Source organism: Dendropsophus ebraccatus, chromosome 2 (assembly GCF_027789765.1).
Source record: "Dendropsophus ebraccatus isolate aDenEbr1 chromosome 2, aDenEbr1.pat, whole genome shotgun sequence".
In the NCBI taxonomy this organism is placed as follows: domain Eukaryota; kingdom Metazoa; phylum Chordata; class Amphibia; order Anura; family Hylidae; genus Dendropsophus; species Dendropsophus ebraccatus.
This window is the reverse complement of record NC_091455.1, coordinates 44152968-44171833: the sequence shown is the minus strand read 5'-3', so window position 1 is coordinate 44171833 and position 18866 is coordinate 44152968. Positions and strand designations below refer to the sequence as shown.

General features: G+C 40.4%; 1 protein-coding gene across 4 annotated transcripts in view; it reads left to right on the top strand.

The window, feature by feature from the left end:
• LOC138783143 (polyamine-modulated factor 1-binding protein 1-like) overlaps positions 1-18866 on the top strand; it is a 279398-nt gene that overhangs the window by 220606 nt on the left and 39926 nt on the right. For all 4 annotated transcript variants that reach the window (XM_069957440.1, XM_069957441.1, XM_069957443.1 and 1 more), the window contains exon 22: positions 6116-6190. In XM_069957440.1, the coding sequence (XP_069813541.1) occupies positions 6116-6190 (75 nt within the window). The remainder of the gene's footprint in view (positions 1-6115; positions 6191-18866) is intronic.

Here is an 18866-nt window from a genome sequence, read left to right as displayed (position 1 = left end):
TCCTTCAAAAGTAATGCTAAAAAATAGGAACTCCTCCCAAAACTAGACTTAAGCAATTTTGATCACCTGATCCAGGGCAATGCATTAGAATATGACAAGATTGTATGGCAAACCAGAAACAGAAGAAACAACAGAAGAAAGTCATGGACATTGCCGCAGGGTATAAGGTGTGTGTAGCTGTTGATACCTGCTATAGATAGTGTGGCCTTGCTGTATTCTTGTATCATAATAGAACAACAAGTAGCAGAAACTATCTGTGCCCTTTCAGTACAACACTATGCATTAAAATTGTAAACAAACTGAACAAACTATTAGGCTATGTTCACACACCGTCAAAATAACGCCTATTGTTTTAAAATAATGGCCATTATTTGCCCTTAAATGACAGCCATCCAATAAAAATGGATGCCATTTTGACTCTGTGTATGTGTGTGTGTACATAGCTTTAAAGTTCCCTCTTCTAGCATTGTTCAGTTTTCAAATGTATTCTTGATACTAAAAATACCAGAACCCTAAAAGAAACCAAACCGATCTGTCAATATACTTTTTCCCTTTTTTCACTATTTATTTATTTATTTTTTTTTTGTGGTCCTCGGTTTCCTTTGACACATGAACAGAAGTTTTTGTTTTTCACATCAGTAGAAATAAAGCTTTATCGGGGGTTGTATTTTCTTCATTGACGACTGCCATGGAAAGACACGTTATTTTCTGAAGCTCTTGCAGTTCCATCTTCCATTTTCTCCGTAAAGGGAAATTTTTTCTTTTTTTTTTTTTTTCCTCCTCTTTTGGTTTGAGACAGCTCTTTTCTTTTCATTTAATCCACCCACAATTGTCTATTAACGTCAAACTGTTGTCAAGAAAACAGTGTCAAAACGGGCTGAATTTTTAATTTTCTCATTCTTCTTTGTTGATATTTCAGTTCGGAGTCAAATTAGAGCTGAAGCAGTCAAAGCTATGACAGGAAGTCTAATCAGCCGCAGGTTTTCCCTGCCTCTCAACACACACAGGACAGCTGTTTGCAGTTCATCCCATACGTCAAGATGACAAGAGTATCTCATGATGGCATTATGTGATATACTGTTATGGGTAGCGGCCTTTCTCCGCTCTTTCTTTCAAAGGGGCATTATTATCATTTTTTAATGCCTAAGTGGAAAACATCAAATAATCAAAGGGTTTTGCAGACATTTTGCCATTTCTTTTTTAATTTTACACATTATTTCCATTCCATTCCATGTGTAAGTCATTGAAAAAAATATGTTTTTTATCTTTAAAAAAAAAAAAAAGAAAAGGAAAAATTCATATGTCCACAGAGGCAGGGGCATTAAGTAAAAACATACAGCAAGCAGCGGATATAATGAATGGGTATTTTTTGCGAGCGATTGAACTCGATACTGTTATTTGACTCTGTTCTTTAATGGGCTATTGTTAGCAGGACAGTCGTCTCGCATTACACGAAACCCTTTACAATTAAACATTGATATCTGAATATACTTCTGATCGTATAATAAAGGCTTTATGGCTACACTTTGTTTGAGCAAGGTCAAGGCTATGTGAAATGGAACACAAAACAGGGATAGGAATGGGGCATGTCTTGTTCTCATCACTGTTCCTTACATACGTACCATATAAGAAGCTGACACTAGCGGGCGGCTTTATTAGCATTAGTCTATTCATCCAATGCATAGGCTATTTTATAGAGAATCCCACTTATCCTAATAAATCATACCGGGACTCCTGCACATTTGTGTGCTTCCAGGTAGCAATGATAAAGAGCTTACTGCATCCTCTTTAGGGACCTCTCTGTATGGGGTAAGCACATTAGGTATCACTTGAAAAATCTGACAAAATGAAGCAGTGTTTGTTTTATGCAAGTGGAACCACATGTAAAATACACGCATATAGTTTTATTTTGGCTTGCTTTTTTTTTCACTGAAAAGAATAAAGGCAATCGGCAGCAACAATGGCAGTAGCAGGGGCTCGAGCAATGTGAATTCCTCCATAGTGTATCATCTAATAAAGCATGCAAGATTTTTTTACTGTTTTAATTTTATTTGAAGTTAAAGCGAATGTACCATCAGTACAAGTTCTGCACATGTATAGAACGGGCCCGACACGGGAAAGCCGATGCTACGGTCCTTTTTTTTTTTTTTTTCAACCACAGCCCGTTTCCGCACACAGCACTGTTCTATCCCGGGTGGAAGCACTGGAGGTGGACCGAGCCACCCCCAGTGGGAGGAAATCCCCGCCCCTCTATGATGCGGCTCCATTGATTCTAGCGGCGCTGTGCATGGGAACTGGGCCACGGTAAAAAAAAAAAGGACCGCAGCACCGGCACCAATTCTATACATATGCAGAACTTGAAGCGAATGTACCTGCTGATACATTTACTTTAAAGCCATACATAGATACAGTAGACTCCCAACAATAAGAAATGACAATGGGCTCATATAGACTCTATATTCTTTTTTGTATTATTACTTAATATATATGCAAGGAAAGGTAGTATTCTGGCCATCAAGTAACTTTATTCAATCCATTAACGGTCGAAATGTTGCCTTTCCTGTTATTGTTTCTTTTGCATATGACACCACAGTACAGAATATGTATTCTTGCAACTCTTAAAGGGGTTATCCAGCGCAACAAAAACATGGCCACTTTCTTCCAGATGCAAAAGAAGAGTCCGTGGAGCCTCAGCGGCGAGTCTCAAAGCACGGCATAGCCAGATATCTCTAGCCTGTTGCCACGGGGTGCCTCCATGATGGGGAGAGCACCACACCACCCTGATAGGTAGCCCCTTAAGTCCCACTCTGTTGACAATACTGGAACATAAATAGGGAAACAACAGGGGGTGGCCCCTTTTTTTTCTTCCAGAGACAGCACCACTCTTGTCTCCAGTTTGGGTGCTGGTTTTGTAACTCAGTTCCAGTGAAGTGAAGAACTGAACTGGAGATAGGAGTAATGATGTCTCTGGAAGAAAGTGGTCATTTGTGGATTTTGTAGCGCTGAATAACCCCTTTAAGTCTGGTGCCTTTGTGATTTCTATTGATCCACATCAATAGATGAGAGATGGCTGGAGCCCAGAGCCAAAGATTTCACAGTTGGTGCTAAGGGACATGGTGAACCTTACAGAAGAGCCCTGTAAAAGACTATGGGTCCTGTAATAGGGCCCTTTAAAACGCAGAAGCTGTAGAAATATATAGTTCAGCCATGTGTAGGAGACATGACTCACATGACCTTCAGACATAAATAGGTTTTGTGAGACTATATAATTGATGACCCGTACCTATAATGTGCTCACATCAGCACCCCATCACTATACAGCAGCCCCGCACTACACAGCGAACCGAGCCACAAGCCCCGCACGGTTCATTGTATGGTAGTGACACTAGGTAACTGCAGCTCGGCTCCCATTCACTTCCATGGAAGGTGATCTGCAGTTACCCAGCACCACCACTACACTATGAATGGCACACAGCCTCCAGCCCCATTCACTGTATAGCTCAGTGCGCCAAACAGCTGATTGGTGGGAGCGCTATTCATCAATCCATAGCCTACCTATGAATAGGTAATAGGAAATGCCTGTACTGTAGACACTGTACACATTTTTAAAGTGCACTTACCACAGTAATAATTCAGTAATAATTCACATTAGCTTATCATATATATATTTTATTAATTAAAATCTTTTCCTATACTTAAGAGTCCAGTGGGTGGTCCTACTCTGTGATAGACAGCCTTCACCTGGATGATTCTGCTTACAAAGTTAGATGTCAGTCACCAGTAAGACCGCCCACTAAGAATAAAAAGAAGTCCAGTGGGAGGTCTTATAATTGACTGACAGCTACTTCTGTATGCAGAGTCATATAGGAAAAATTGTCACAGAGTTTGACACCTTTTGGACTCCTAAGCGTAGAAAGAGCAGATTACATTCATTAATCATAAGTGATGTAGAATCTTTTCCCACGTCTCATGTATCAGTCTGCTCAGTTCCTCCTGCTTTATAATAGGATGATGGCAGATCAGACATCATGTTCAACATGACTGGTTCCCCTTAATCTAGCTTCATCCTATTTTACCTAATGAGGTTTCTATGTCCTTAGTATTAGCGTCTTCCTTACTCCATATATACTGTGTGTACGTGTTGAATACTGAAGAGAGATACTGGGCTAGTGTTTTATTTCTGCACTGCTCAGGATTTTAGTGTATATTTTACTATATATAGAGCAGGTGAATAAAAAACATGACAAAGATAGGTCCTGGGTATGAGTGATCCTAAATTCTAAATTTGCTATTACTAGAATTATGTTCCGCTTTTACTGCAAAGAACCCTCCCATTTTTTTTATTTCATATTGTTATATTTATTGTTGTCGATTTGTGTTCTATGGAAGTTCTGATTACTTAAACTATATTAAGATTGTTGCATCAGATAGTTTCCTTTCTTTTATGGCCGACATCAGCAGTTTTGCCTTTGAAGGAACTAAGATGATGTCGCTCCATAACCCTCGGTAACTTTCACTCCACTGCAGTTTTTGCCTCAGGGTGGATTGTAAGTAAATTTAGCTCTGCATACATAAAGGATACGTTTCAAATATTATTAGAATTTGCCTCAGTTGTAAATGCGGTTTAACCGTTTGAAGATTTTCACCATTGCTTTTCACTATTTCACTGCAGATTGTAGTACAGCGTAAAATGGGCAATAGAGTGGGCTTTTGGATTGGGATCCATGATGAGCAGTAGTAGTTGGATTCCAATATTCATGACATGTACGAAGAAGTTCCTGTTAAGAGTCTCCGGGATATAAGAACAGAGCCTTTTTCTATGCCTACATTTCTGAAGCTGTCAGTCTGTGTCAGTGCAGTCCCTGAGCCATGATCCTGGGCAGAGCGCTGCTTGAATGTCTATGGATTTAACACATGCACATCCATACAAGAACTCTGAGCCTTAACACATACAGTACACTTCAATACACTTCAATAGACTCAACATATAGATAGCGCAGTCCCCAAGGTCCCTTCCTTCAGGCGCCTCAATGACATAGAGACTGTATTAGAATTTCAGCACTTAGATACTTGAAGGAGTAAGCCCTATTCTTATATCAACCTTCAGTGATATAACCATGGCATATTAACACATCCCTCTGAAAAAGGCTGTGTGTGTGCGAGGGATACAAGGGCAGGTTACAATATCAGTTTCCACCAGGAGGCAGACACATTGTTATATAGAGGAGGTCACTCAAGTGCAAAATATCCATGAGGATCCACCCGCGCTCTTTAATACAGGGCGCAATGGCTGCTAAGTATTCCAAGCTTCCTATTAGGTGCTGGTAATATGTTTTGCTACCAGTCTACTGATCAAACTGGGTTATGTAACTCTTGAGATACCATGTAAAGGAAGCTGTGAGAAACTAAGGGTGGTATTATCGTTCGAACAATTATCGTTCGAAAAATCGTTAAATCGTTCGGATTTGAACGATAATCATTTCGTGTAATAGCAGGCAACAATTAAACGACCAACGAGAAATCGTTGATCGTTTAATAGGATCCGGACCTATTTTTATCGTTTGATCTTTTGCTCATTGTTCGCACATCGTTCGGTGGAAAAAGAATTCACAGCTGAAACGTACGCAATAGTGACGACTAAACGACCGCAAGAACGATCATAAATAACGATCATCGTTTCGTGTACTTGGGCGAACGATTTCGGGTCGTTTGCCTTAGCGGTCGTTTAGATCGTTAATCGTTAGTCGTCGGAAAATTGCTTGGTGTAATAGTACCCTAAGAGCACTGGTTAAGATCTGCACCATTTGCTAAAGTCTATGGGGGAGTTTTATCAATCTAGTGTAATAGAATTGTATTAGTTGCCCTTAGCAACCAATCAGATTCCACCTATAATTTTTCAAAGGATTAAAGGTGGAATCTGATTGGTTGCTAGGGGCAACTAAGACAATTCTACTTTACACCATGTTTGATAAATCTCCCCCTTTATGTCTTTCCAGAATTCTCCATATTCATTGGATGGTGTTGGCACAGGCACAGTGTCACGACTGCAAATGTATTGATACTGGTAATACATACAGTTATAGTATCCTAAACTATACTTCTTATGTTTTAACAGGCTTGCTAGTGAAAACCTAGGGCAGAAAATTTGTGAGCAACACCAACTCTTGACGCACCTGACGGAGGAAAGAGAGTATGTATTGTTTTATTTGCTTTACCTTTTAATTACATTATTGCAGTTGATACATATGCTATTATACGTCTATTGTGGGCAATTCAGTACACACCTAATGAAAAACAGAAGTAACCTACCAAATCACTTAACACCCTTGGACTTCCATAGGCTGATACCTGGCCTGACTCCAGAGAGCAAGATGTTCAGACTTGTAGCCATGTTTTTACTGGCTGTAAATTGCATCAAGTTAAAGGGGGACTATCAGCAAGTTAGACAAACCTAACCTGCTGATGATAGCCCCTTATAGCGCCAGGATGCTGAGGAGGATGGTATGTGTGTTACCTTCCTCTTCGGCCCGATCTCGCACTGTTAGTCTGAGTAATCTTCCCTCTGGAGCAGTGTTATTCTCCCGCGTCATTGTCCCACTCCTTCTAATGATAATCAGTGGAGTGGGCGAGCCAGATGCTGTGCTCCTAACTGTGCACCAGACCAAAGATGACTCCTACTAACAGTGCAGGACCGGCGCCGAGGAGGAAGGTAACACACACATATCTTTCTCCTCAGGGGAAACTATAAGGGGATATTAGCAGGTTAGATTCATCTATCCTGCTGATAGTTCCCCTTTAAAGTGTACCTATCACTAAAACTAACTTTTGACATGTCATCAGACATGTCAAAAGTTATTGATCACAGAGTGTCTCATTGCTGTTTGTTTTTCAAGCACAAGTTAATCATGTTCATTTTTAGGCTATGTTCACACAATGATTTTCAATGGCCGTTATTTGATACTCAAAACCACAGCAGTTATTTTGAGTATCAAATAATGGCCATTGTTTGACACATACATATGTAAAATAGCGGCCGCTGTTTGCTCAATAACGACCGCAAATCAATGACACGAACATTAATGACCGTTGTTTCCATAGATTTTAATGGAAATCATTGAAGACTGAAAAACAACATGAGTTATTTTAAATTAAAATGGTGGCCGTTATTTTACAGCGAGTGAACCTATCCTAAGGGTCCATTCACATGTAAAGGATCTGTAGCAGATTTGATGCTGTGCTTCATCATTCAGTTACATTGATATCTGCAGCTTCGAATCTGCAACCTATCCTGTACGTGTGATTGGACCCTGAAACACTATTTTTACGTATGCTGATCCTGAGTTCTAGTTTGTATTATAGACTTTTCTAATAAATAGCTGCATTAGAATTCGGCAGAACTGGAATCCCCTAGCGCTCCTATATGGCTTAGTGTATAGAGCATGTCAACTTTTCTTTTTAACTCCGAAAAGTAGTCTTTACAGTAAGAGCGGTATAGCAACAGCAAGTCTTGACCAATTGCGCTATCTACTAGATAAGTTGTAAACACAGCTCTGGACTGTATTACAGGTTATAACACAGTGCTAGATAAGTAATGAAACATATTGGAAATATAAAGTTTTCCTATGGATTTCTAACATGTTGAAAAGTTTTGAGGAAACAGTAAGAAGCAGAGACCCAGGAACCACTGGATGAGGCAGCGTGGAGGAATTAGGCCTTATTCACACGTCCGGTAAAGTTGTCCGTAATTCCGGATCTGTAATCACGGTTCAACTTAAAGCACATTGATTCATATTGGTCTATTTACATGGTCCGTGTTAATTTTGATCCGTTCTACACTAAAAAAGGACATATCCTAGTGCCGATTGTGATTGCGATACAGATTACCAATAGAAGTCTATGGGATCTGTAATTTTTATGGACGTCACAGATGTCACATTCGGGACGTCCGCAAAAAACACAGATCAAATCTTTACAAACTAGTACTGTTCACATTTTACGGAAATGGATGCAAATACGGATGATTTTTCACGGATCCAGGAGAAGAAAAAAAAGCGAGAGGTTTTGCGGCCCAGAAAAATCACTGAACGTGTGAATGAGGCCTAAGGCTGTTCCTAATTCTTTTATTTCTGAGTTTCCTAATTCTTTAGGGGCGGCAGTATCAGAAACCATCCATGGGCAGGAATGAAGCCATTTTTTGAAAGTTTTTGACAATTCCTTAAAAGATTAGGAATGTGTTCACGTAATGATAGGTATGATAGAAAAAAAGGAGGACCAGCTCTCATAAGCATGTCCAAAGAAACAATAAGAAATGTTGGATTTAGGCTGAGCAGCATTAATAATGATTCCTTTCATTTCCAGGCTGTTTGCTGCCATTTGGGAGATGGGTAGCGTCCCCCACCTATAATGCTACTTTAATATGATTTCCTTTAATAATAATCTTTTGGCAATGTGTAATCTTATCTGAGTGCATACACGATCCTCATCTTTCATAAAGCAGGTACAAGTAATACAATTAAAGATCTGCATGCTACTTTCATTCCCTTTCTTGTATTTCAGTATTAGGCTGGAAAAAAAAAAATCACAGGTTAATGAAAAATTGAGATGCATGTAATACAATCTTAATAAAGCAGATATTTACTTACACCCAAAGATTTTGTTGTTATTAGAATGCATGTTTGCTGCAAAGATGTTTTGTCAGAAATAAATTGGTCATTCAATATTTAATTTATGGTTTGGCCAGAAACCTTGTCATTGGTAACCAATATTGGATTGATCCGCCATGAGACACCGTAGGACGCAATCTAATGCTTTATCTACGGCATAATATAATAGAGTAGACTGAGAGTAGAGTACACAAATGTAGTAGAACTAAATTTGTTAAAAGAATCAAAACTCGCCTCCAGCGCTTCTTCTTGTAGCAGCTAGGGAGAGCAAGATGGCAACCTAAAGCCTATGCTGGATTGTAACCTTTCCTCTCTTTCTATAACCATCATTTGAAGAAAGGGACAAGAAGGAACCAGAAAGGGAACTGATGTTCTATAAAGTTCAAAATAGAAAGCATATATCCATATGAAAGGGATGCTCTGGTATCTGAGCCCCCTTCTGTTTGCTAGACCCCAGGGACCTGCCCTGGAGCTACCTGCATGACCATTCATTACAGCCCAGTAAGCACTGTGTAATACCTGATTTCTCCTGTGGTGGCGCTGCAGTGAAATTGATTGCAGCTGATTGTTGGGGTCCAGCAGCAAAGCACCCCATGATTTGCTTGACACTGCTTAAACATACATTGGATATAATCTATTTTAATGAGGGTGTCTGTGTGAAGTTATTCATTTTCTTTAGTGTATGAATTCTCAGCTTATTACCCTGCTAGCATCATATATTTCCCTTTTCCGTTTGATAAATGTGGATTGCCTATTTTCTGTCATGTTAAGGCTTTTACATGTAGTGTGTGCGTCAGTTAATTATGACTTTCTGACATGACTAGTGATTTGCTCTTTGTAACCTATATCTACAACATGTTTTACGAGTGATCGTGTTCATCCACTGTACATAGAGACATCAATATTCCCATCAATATTTATTGCAGCTAGACCACTGTCATTTAAACCATAAAGAGGCCCCTCCAGGATTGTTTTCTTAGTTCTTTAAGACAGTATAGACATGCATTCCCTGATATATACCTATTGTACAGTTTTAATTTACCACTGGACACTTCTGCTTATAAAGAGAGTGATTTAGATTTAGTGTGTATATGTTTAATAGGAGTTGTGAACAATATTACCATGCCTTAATTTAAAGGGGGTTTCTAGGTAGAAATAATGCTTGTTATATGCTTCTCAGTGAATTAAAGAAAAAAAAGCATACTCACCTCCACCAATGCCCCCCACCACTGTGGTTCTGTAGTCTTCTAGTTTCGACTGCTGTCCTTCTCTTTCTGCCGTCCTCCAGTGGTTTTTCATGCCCGCTAATCTCATTGATTGCCCACATGATATGTCATTGGAAAATAGAAGAAGAGGACAGCAAGGAAAGCAGGGGCCAGAAGAGACTTCAGAATGGTAGAGGTGGACAACTAGGGGAGGTAAGTACGCAGTTTTCTTCTTCTTCTTCTTCTTCTTCTTCTTCCTCTTCTTCTTCTTCTTCTTCTTCTTCTTCTTCCTCTTCTTCTTTTTTTTTCCTTTTGTTCAAAGACATAATGGAAGATAACAAAAATGTAAAAAATAGCAAAACTAAACATTGGTAAATAAAAAGAATACAGATTTGAAAACAATGCCAGTACACATGTAATGGCCCATGTGTTCAGTTAAAAAAAAAGACAATCAGATTAACCTGTGATTAATAGGAAATTAGACTGTCCCCACCTCACCTGTGCTTACACGACTTTACTATCTCATGAATGCTGACGTTGTGTAAAATGGACAGTTTTATTTCCTATTCCTTGTTCACAATGCAAAAACAAGAGAGTAGCAATTATCAAACACAAGCAGTATTCTGGGTACTAAAAAGAGATGAGCAAACTTACAGTAAGTTCAGTTTTGCATGAACCAGGTCGCTCGGATTTTGACTCCTGCTGCATGGAGAAGATGGATGCAGCCCTACGGCTGCCTGGAAAACATAGTTAGAGCCTTAGGGCTTCATCCATCTTCTCCAGGCTGCAAGAGTCAAATGGCAAGCGATCGTGTTTGGGCAAACCCTAATTTACTATAAGTTTACTCATCTCTAGTACTACAATACCTTGGTATCATGGCTTTAACATGACAAAATGTTATCTAGAAGTTTGTAGTCAAGAACCTACCAGGATGTGGTGGAAAGAGAAAAATTAATGTGAGTGAACCCTATGAACATTGGTTCTAAATGCACCATACAACATTTGCAGAACTTTAGGCTTAACTTCAGATATCTAGAGTGATGGTTTAGCCCAGGGGTGGGGAACCTTTTCCCTGTCGAGGGCCAGTAAGACATTTATAAAATCATTTGAGGGCCACATACTGTGCGCGGCAGTTAGTAGCCTGGGTTGGCAGCACCTAGGGCAAGGCAAAGTATTGCCCCCCCCTAATACCCCTGCTATTGTAGTTAACCCTCTGTGATGCCTCTAGTACCTGATGTGAATCCTTAGTGATGCCGGTAGCTAGAGTTAACCCCCAGTGATGCACCTGGTAGCTGATGTTAACCCCCAGTGATGCCCCTGGTAGCTGTAGTTAACCCTTATTGATGCCCCTGGTAGCTGATGTTAACCCCCAGTGATGCCCCTGGTAGCTGTAGTTAACCCTTATTAATGCCCCTGATAGCTGATGTTAACCCCCACTGATGCCCCTGGTAGCTGATGTTAACCCCCAGTGACTGTACCAAGTAAAAAAATAAACATCCCACTCAACTTTCCTCCACTCCCACGCTGCCGAGGTCCGCTTCTCTCTCTTCCCTAGTCTGTGCCTGTCTCCTCCTGCAGGCGGCGCGCAATGAAATTACGTCATCGTGCACGGCCCGCAGGAGCAAGTAGACATGCTCCGCTCTGGTAGGGAAGTAGTTGGCACGCACAGCATCCTCCTGTGTCTGGCTGCGGTCGCATTCACAGACACAGGAGGATGGTCTGCGTGCCAGCTCCTGCTTTACCAGAGCAGTGCACATCACAGAGAACTGCGGGCCGCATCGGGATGTCTCAAGGGCTGGAGGTTCCCCACCCCTAGTTTAGCCCTTCTGGTGGCATTTTTTTTCCTTTTGGTGTTATCACATGCTTTCTAAGCATGACAGGGTTTCCCACTTTAAAACATTCAGAGGTGTAGTTATAGGGTGTGCATGTGTAACCGATACAGCGAGGACCTGGAGCCTGATATAGGGCCAAAGGAGACCAGTCGTCTCTACCACATTTACCAACACCTGTATTGCAACTACCCATGGTGGATAAAAGAAATCAGGAGGGGGGGTCTTACAAATTTTACATTGGGGTTCAGGAGCTTCACATTATGCCTTCGGCTTGGACTGTAACTTCTGCAAAGTTTTGTCCCTTTAAACATAAAATCTTACATATTCTATGCACATCAACCTTTTGCCGTTGTTGTAGAAACGTAAGGAATAAGTGTGTTGTATAATTTATCCTCGCTAATTTCCACAGTAAAGCATGAGATATTTGCTAACCTTGAGCTCTTAACTGCTTCTTATGAAAGTGTTTTTTTTCCCCCCAACTTGAAAAATAAAATAATCAACGGCATAAAAGCCAACCAAGGGCACGCAGGGTGATTATAACCGGAGCTGTAGCATACATTTTAACGTAACGCATTCTGCTATTTTGAGCAAATTTATTGAACCATTTAAATTGCTCTGCATTTACTTTTCTGTTTCGTGACATTCGAGACTCCGCACAGAAGCCATTGTTAAGCCTGGCAACGCACCGCACATATTTTTATGCAAAATAATAGATGTTTTTGTACTTAGCCACAGTTTTGAGGTTCTCCCTAAGTATCCTCTATAGGTAAATACTTTTAGAGACAATTGAATAATGTGACTGTGTCGTTCGTGTCATTTTTATGCCTTTTTTTGAGGTAGCAGAAATGAAGAAAATGGCTTACAGATTTGGCCGTATATGGAGTTAGAAAGTAACAACTGAAAAATGATGTTCATAATCTGAATTGCAATGAAACCAATTATCTGTACTGCGGCTGCTCGCAGGGGAATTCTCCTAAAGGTTTAGTGTTTCTTAAAAGAAATTAAAAACAGCTGTAAAAATACCATAAAACAAAAATAGCAGCTGCAAAAGAGATTAACATTCCTAAATTTCATTTGAACCCGATACGTTATTTTTCCAACAGCAACCTATATGTATTTATGGATGTGTTATTTATGAAATCGTACAGTAGAAGAATCCGATTTTAGATGCTGTTAATCTCTTACATGGTAAATTAATTTCCCATTGTTTTCTCTGATATTGCAGCCGTCTTAGCCGTGATAAGAATGACTTTAATTAAAGCCTTTACAGATTAATAAACACAGTAACAAGGACATGGAACAATTACCGCTCCTCTTTTATTTGCTGCTGTCAGGAGTGTTCTGTTCCGAGTGATGTTCGCTGTTTTAAAACCTTTCTGTAGGTTCAATTTTTTTTTCTTCACATCCCCCCCCCCCCTTCCTTTTCCTTTCGATCTAGCAGTAGGGCACAAGTGAAACAGCCTCTAATCCATTTCATAAGTCTATTAAAGCTGGTACAATACATAAAACAGAGCTGGAGGTGGTGACAATATAAAACAGTTTGTTTTGTCGTGTTGGCCGAAACATATGGCAGCCAGTTTCTTAAGAGCTGATCCAGATGGCGACCACTAATCGATTCTTTATGTCGGCTAAGCGGCTGTTTACTCTTTCTCTTTCAAAGCACCGCTGCGTAGTAAATTAACAAATAATGTAATGACCCATGTATGTTGAGCTAATAGGAGAAAACTTTCCAACAGAAAACAGTTAATGCAGCAGTTGCACAAAAGAATCGGGGGGAATAGAAGAACTGGCAAGAAGATTCGATCATCTTTGGAAAGTTACGTAAAATAAATAAGTTACAATGTAATTGGGCTTGGTTGTTGCTTGTTCACACCACAGCAGGTTCTTTACTACTTGCTGTTTTACTTTATATCACAAGGGGTATGTTCCAAGAAATCCTGTGCTTTTTTAGGACGTGCTCGTTTTTGAGTAGGATTAGTGATGCTTAGTAGAAATTTGTTGTATGGTATGATGAATGATATGAGAATCAGCGGGTAGATCACTATGGTCCATGACATGACTCTTTCCATCAACCCTGACTTTACATAGAGTATGTGAATAAAAGAAAGCTTGGTCAGCGCTTGGCCAACCTTTCTAAGCTTCTAGGTGCATTAAATGTTGACTAGAGCACAAAGGGAGTTGCCCCTTCGCTTGCCGCCTGCCAGCGATGCCACTCTCGTGCTCCCCAATAAAACATGCAGCTCAAGTATTGATCCTGGCTCCATGGCAACCCCATAGGAGTCTAATATGTCAGATATTCTCTGATTCAGATGCCATGATTAAGAATCGGACAGGTTTGCAACAAGTCGGTTATTTTAAAGATGTCCAATAAAGTTGTAGGAATTTTATGAGCTGAAGGAATCCAGTTTCTTCTTTTACATAGCAGAACTTATCTTCAACAATTTTTCCTTTTTTTTTTTTTTTTAAAGAATTTATTTAACATTTTTGTAACAGAAATATAGAGGTACATACATCTTCAATCAAATGTAAGATCAAGATTACCCATTCCACCAATTGGTTGAGGACACAGTGGTTGGACCCTTAACAGTGGAATTTTTTCATGATTCAATGGATAGATGGTAAATATTTAGATTGCAATACCGCTCAGCTTTAAAGTAACATGGCCACTTTCTTCCAGAAACAGACTGACTCTTGTCTCCAGTTTGGATGGGGGTTTTCAGCTCAGTTCAATTGAAGTGAATGGATCTTAATTGCAAACAACACCTGAACTGGAGACAAGAGTGGAAGAAAGTGGCCATGTTTTTCTAACAGGAGATAACCCCATTTAAAATAATTTAATACAGTGTTAGGCTGTGTTCAGACGCTGTATGAGACTGGCCGGGTCACGGAATGGCCGGTCTCAGAAAAGAGGATCTTTAGCGCTGGTCTCAGAAAAGATGATTTTTATTGCCGCTGAGTTCTGATGCAGAGCATCCGTGTATGCCGGCATCAGTACTCTCCACTGCACACAATGGAGCGTGCGGCCAGAGCCGCTTGCTCCATAGTGTACACTGACAGGGTTTTCTGCGGCCGCTATTCATTCATCTTCATTGGCTGATCAAAGGCTCTTTTACGTAGACAGACCCAATTAGGAACAGCAGCCGACACTGCACTTAATCGTTCTCACCATACTCCATATGTATGAAGGACACTAGATCAATGCATTTGGCAATGCTCAGTCCCAGAAACACAAGTCCTACAGTAGCAGCTCAAGAAAAGGATAAGGAAATGGCATTCACCGGATGCTTTATTAATTCTACACACAAGAAACTTCATGGCAGGTAAACAGGGATACCAGCACCCACAAGAAAAGGTTACAGCTGTTTCACACAATCATGTGGGCTTCTTCCAACCCCTTCAGGTCTGAAGAAGCACAATTGAGTGTGTGAAAAGGCTATAACCGTTTTCTTGTGGGTGTTGGCATGCCTGTTTACCTGCCATGAAGTTGCTTGTGTGTAAAATTAATAAAGGATGAAGATCCGGTGAGTGCCATTTCCCTACCCTTTTGGGCTGCTTTTTTTACGTAGGCCAATAATCTGCCTGTTTGGCACAGTAGGACGTAGGAACACATGCCCTGTCTGAAAACAATGCCAGGGTGTAGCTGATATTTTCTGACACTTTTCTTCTTAAAGGGCCATTATGGAAATATTTTGGGATTTTGCTTTAATATTAATGTGAATTTAGTACAATTTACCCCTGAAAGCTTGGATTTGGTGTGGACTTCAGAAGCTTCTGCATGAGGGACCCCATGTACAAGCCCCTCTCCCTTTCTCCTGAAAAATCTGCTCTGCTGATTTATAACCAAAGAATTGATAACCAGAATTATTATTTTCTAACAAGTGACTGATTATTAGTAACGAAGACTACAGATGTTTTAGGTTTTCATTCTCTGCTTGATAAAGAATAAGTGTTACAACTGCTGTGCCCGATATTAATCCTGACAGCAGGGGGTCATCTGCTTCACATAACTGCTCTTTCAGGGGGATTTCTGCCATAGCTAGAACGGGCCAGCTTCATGAGGTTTCTTGCTGAACTGAACTTCTCTTCATATGGCCCTAGTGCAAGTTGGCTACCTGCAGTGGCTTTTAAAGGGGTGCACACCACATGTGAATTTTCTACCGCATCCAGTCAGGTTAGTAGGAGCCTTATAAATCCATATACAGCAGAAGCTGGGGATCGAGCAATCTGTTTCAGAGAAAGATCTGACACCCTATAAAAATATATTATAAAATGAATTTGTGCAGAGCTTTAGACTTAAAGGGTCACTAAGCATAAAATCCAAACTAAGACCACATCAACAGCAAATGGGATTTCACATTATGTCTTATCTTTCTTGCCCCTGCTTTGTCTGATATCCCAAATTTAAAACATAAACGATAAAATAGAAGGGCAGCTACAGTATGTTTAGGCGCCGTGGTGTGTGGCATCTAGATGGAATCTATGGGAGGCATTTATTAAGTCCGGCGTTTTTTACGCCGGACTTAAAAATGCCCCCGCAGCTCCGGCGGTACGGGGATTTATGTAGAGGCGGACTGCCTGTACATAAATCCTGTGCGCGCCGGTGCGCACCGCCGAAAACCTACGCCAGCTGAGGACTGGAGTAGGTTTTCGGCGTACATTTGGGCGGAACGGATGATAAATCGCACGGACTCTGAGTCCGCGCCCTCCGTTCCGCCCACTTCCCACCTACTTTCCGCCCCCTTTCCGCCCCCTGGCGTACTCGGCGGAAAGTGCCGATTTGCGAATATTTTATTCGCAAATCGGCCATTTGCGTATAAAATAATACGCAAATCGGCACTTTCCGCCAAAAATCATCCGTTCGCCGGATGATACATGTGGCCCTATGTGTTTTGTAGCACAGTAGATGGCATCTATGTATTTTGTGGCAAAGTGGATGGCATCTCTCTAAATTGTGTCACTGTAGATGGCATCTCTGTATATTGTGTCACTGTAGAAGGCATCTCTGTATATTGTGTCACTGTAGATGGCATATCTGTATATTGTGTCACTGTAGCTAACATTTGTGTATTTTATGGCACAATAGATGGCATCTATGTTTATTATGTCACTGTAGACGGCATCTTTGTATATTGTGGCACAGTAGATGGCATCTCTGTATATATGTCACTGTAGCTAATATCTATGTATTTTGTGGCACAGTAGATGGCATCTATGTATATTGGGATTCATGCAGTCTACTGCCCATACAATATACTGTTCTCACAATGCTTTTTACACATATATATATATATATCTATCATTAGTGGAAAGTTTTACCACAGGTTATTGGAGCCTTCTTTTGAGTGAAACTACCCAGCTTCCTAAAGCTCCCTGAACTCCGGCATTGTCTAGCTACACCGTTGACCACAGATTTAGGAGCAAATTTATCATTTTCTTTGCGTGATTTGGTTAAAGGGTTTATCTAGGTAACAAAAACAATATTCTAAACGATCCCTCTTCCCTGTTTTTTTCCTCATTCTTATCTGCTCTGGACATCTAAAATCATCTTCTCTGTGTGCATTCTGACAACACACTGCTTCCTCTTGCTCCCTCCCTTTGTACACAGGACATGTGATCTCCTCTCTGGGACCAGGTTAGCTGTCTATTGACTGGGTAACCCGGCCCCCAGGAGACATCATCTGCACCTGATGACCGCTAGTGAATGTGCTGCTTCCATAGACTTACATGTGTCCCTGAGCCTAGGTCTCTGTAACATAAAAAGGTATAGTTCTGTCTTTGTATATTGTAAGTGTAATGGATGTCCTTAGAGTCTGGATGGAACTAGAATGTTTTTATTTACACTCAGCAAGCAGAGATCTAAACCTACACTACACCCCCTGGTAAACAGATGCCCGTTATGCAGCACATAGCTACACCATGCACGCATCAGCTCTGCTACATCATCAGCTAGTATGGAATACATATTGGGGTGATGTGATGCAAAATCAGTCAAAAAACAGTCTTGTGTTTACTATGCAATAGTAATGCAGTGGGCAGGAAAGAAAGCTAAGGGGGCGAGTACGCAAACTGACCAATCAGGAAGATGCACGATGGGAAATGTAGTTTCTGACTGGCGCCATCTTCAATATAGATCTAAAACTGTGAAGCTATAATGAAATGATAGATCCACAGCTGAGATTTGCCTTTCAGGGTCCCAGGAAAGCCAGGTAACAAACCATGGAGAACTTAAGGGCTGGCGAACATGGTATCTACATAGAGAATACTCCCCCGTGTTACCATACCATAGCATTGCATACCATAGAGAGATTTGCAGGGTCCTGGGAAAGATGCTTACCAAACCATATGGAGCTATAATAGAAGCTTCCCGGTACTAAACTGACCTTGATAAATCCCCCTCCTTGACACAACATTGTTTAATAGTTAACCAGTTTAGTAATGGTGTCCACAAGTAACATTTTCTTAGCCTTCCTGGTGTAGATTTTTGCTTTATGATATATATGGCTGCTATATATGTTCCCTTCCCCACTCTCCTGTATTCTATCAATAAACTGTAAGCACAGATTGTATACAGACAGTCCCTTTGTGTATCTTACATTTCCACGACTATTGGCAGTGATTCACATGATAACATTACGTTCGGGATTCCCTATTATCTTTGACTAAGCTCCAAATAAGAAGCTGACTATTCATGATGCCGTATTTTAGGATATTCCGCCTTGATCTCCTTATTACATTTATATAGTGTTCTTTCTATTTCATACAAAAAAAAAAAAAAATATGAACAAGATAACACAGGATGAATCCCGGTTCATACAAGTATACACCGCCAGTGGTTGTTTAATAAATGAGAGGACTGCAGGCAAATCTCTTCCCCATCCATATCCCTAAATATATATGTATCTATGTAATGTACCCACCGCATAGGGGATCCCATTTTGTTGCTTTTTTTTTTTTTTTTAGTCTTTTATAATACAAATGTCACAAATTTCCAGTTTTTGTACTCCTAACCGAGCCTTTTGTTACACAGGATGAGATTTTGAATGAAAATAAGATGCGTGCATCACAGAAAATCAAATGAAAGGGAGCGGTCTCTGGGGAAATGTGTAATCCTTTATTTCGAGCCTAGCTCTCCAGCAGCCCTTAACATATTCACAGCTTATAACAAC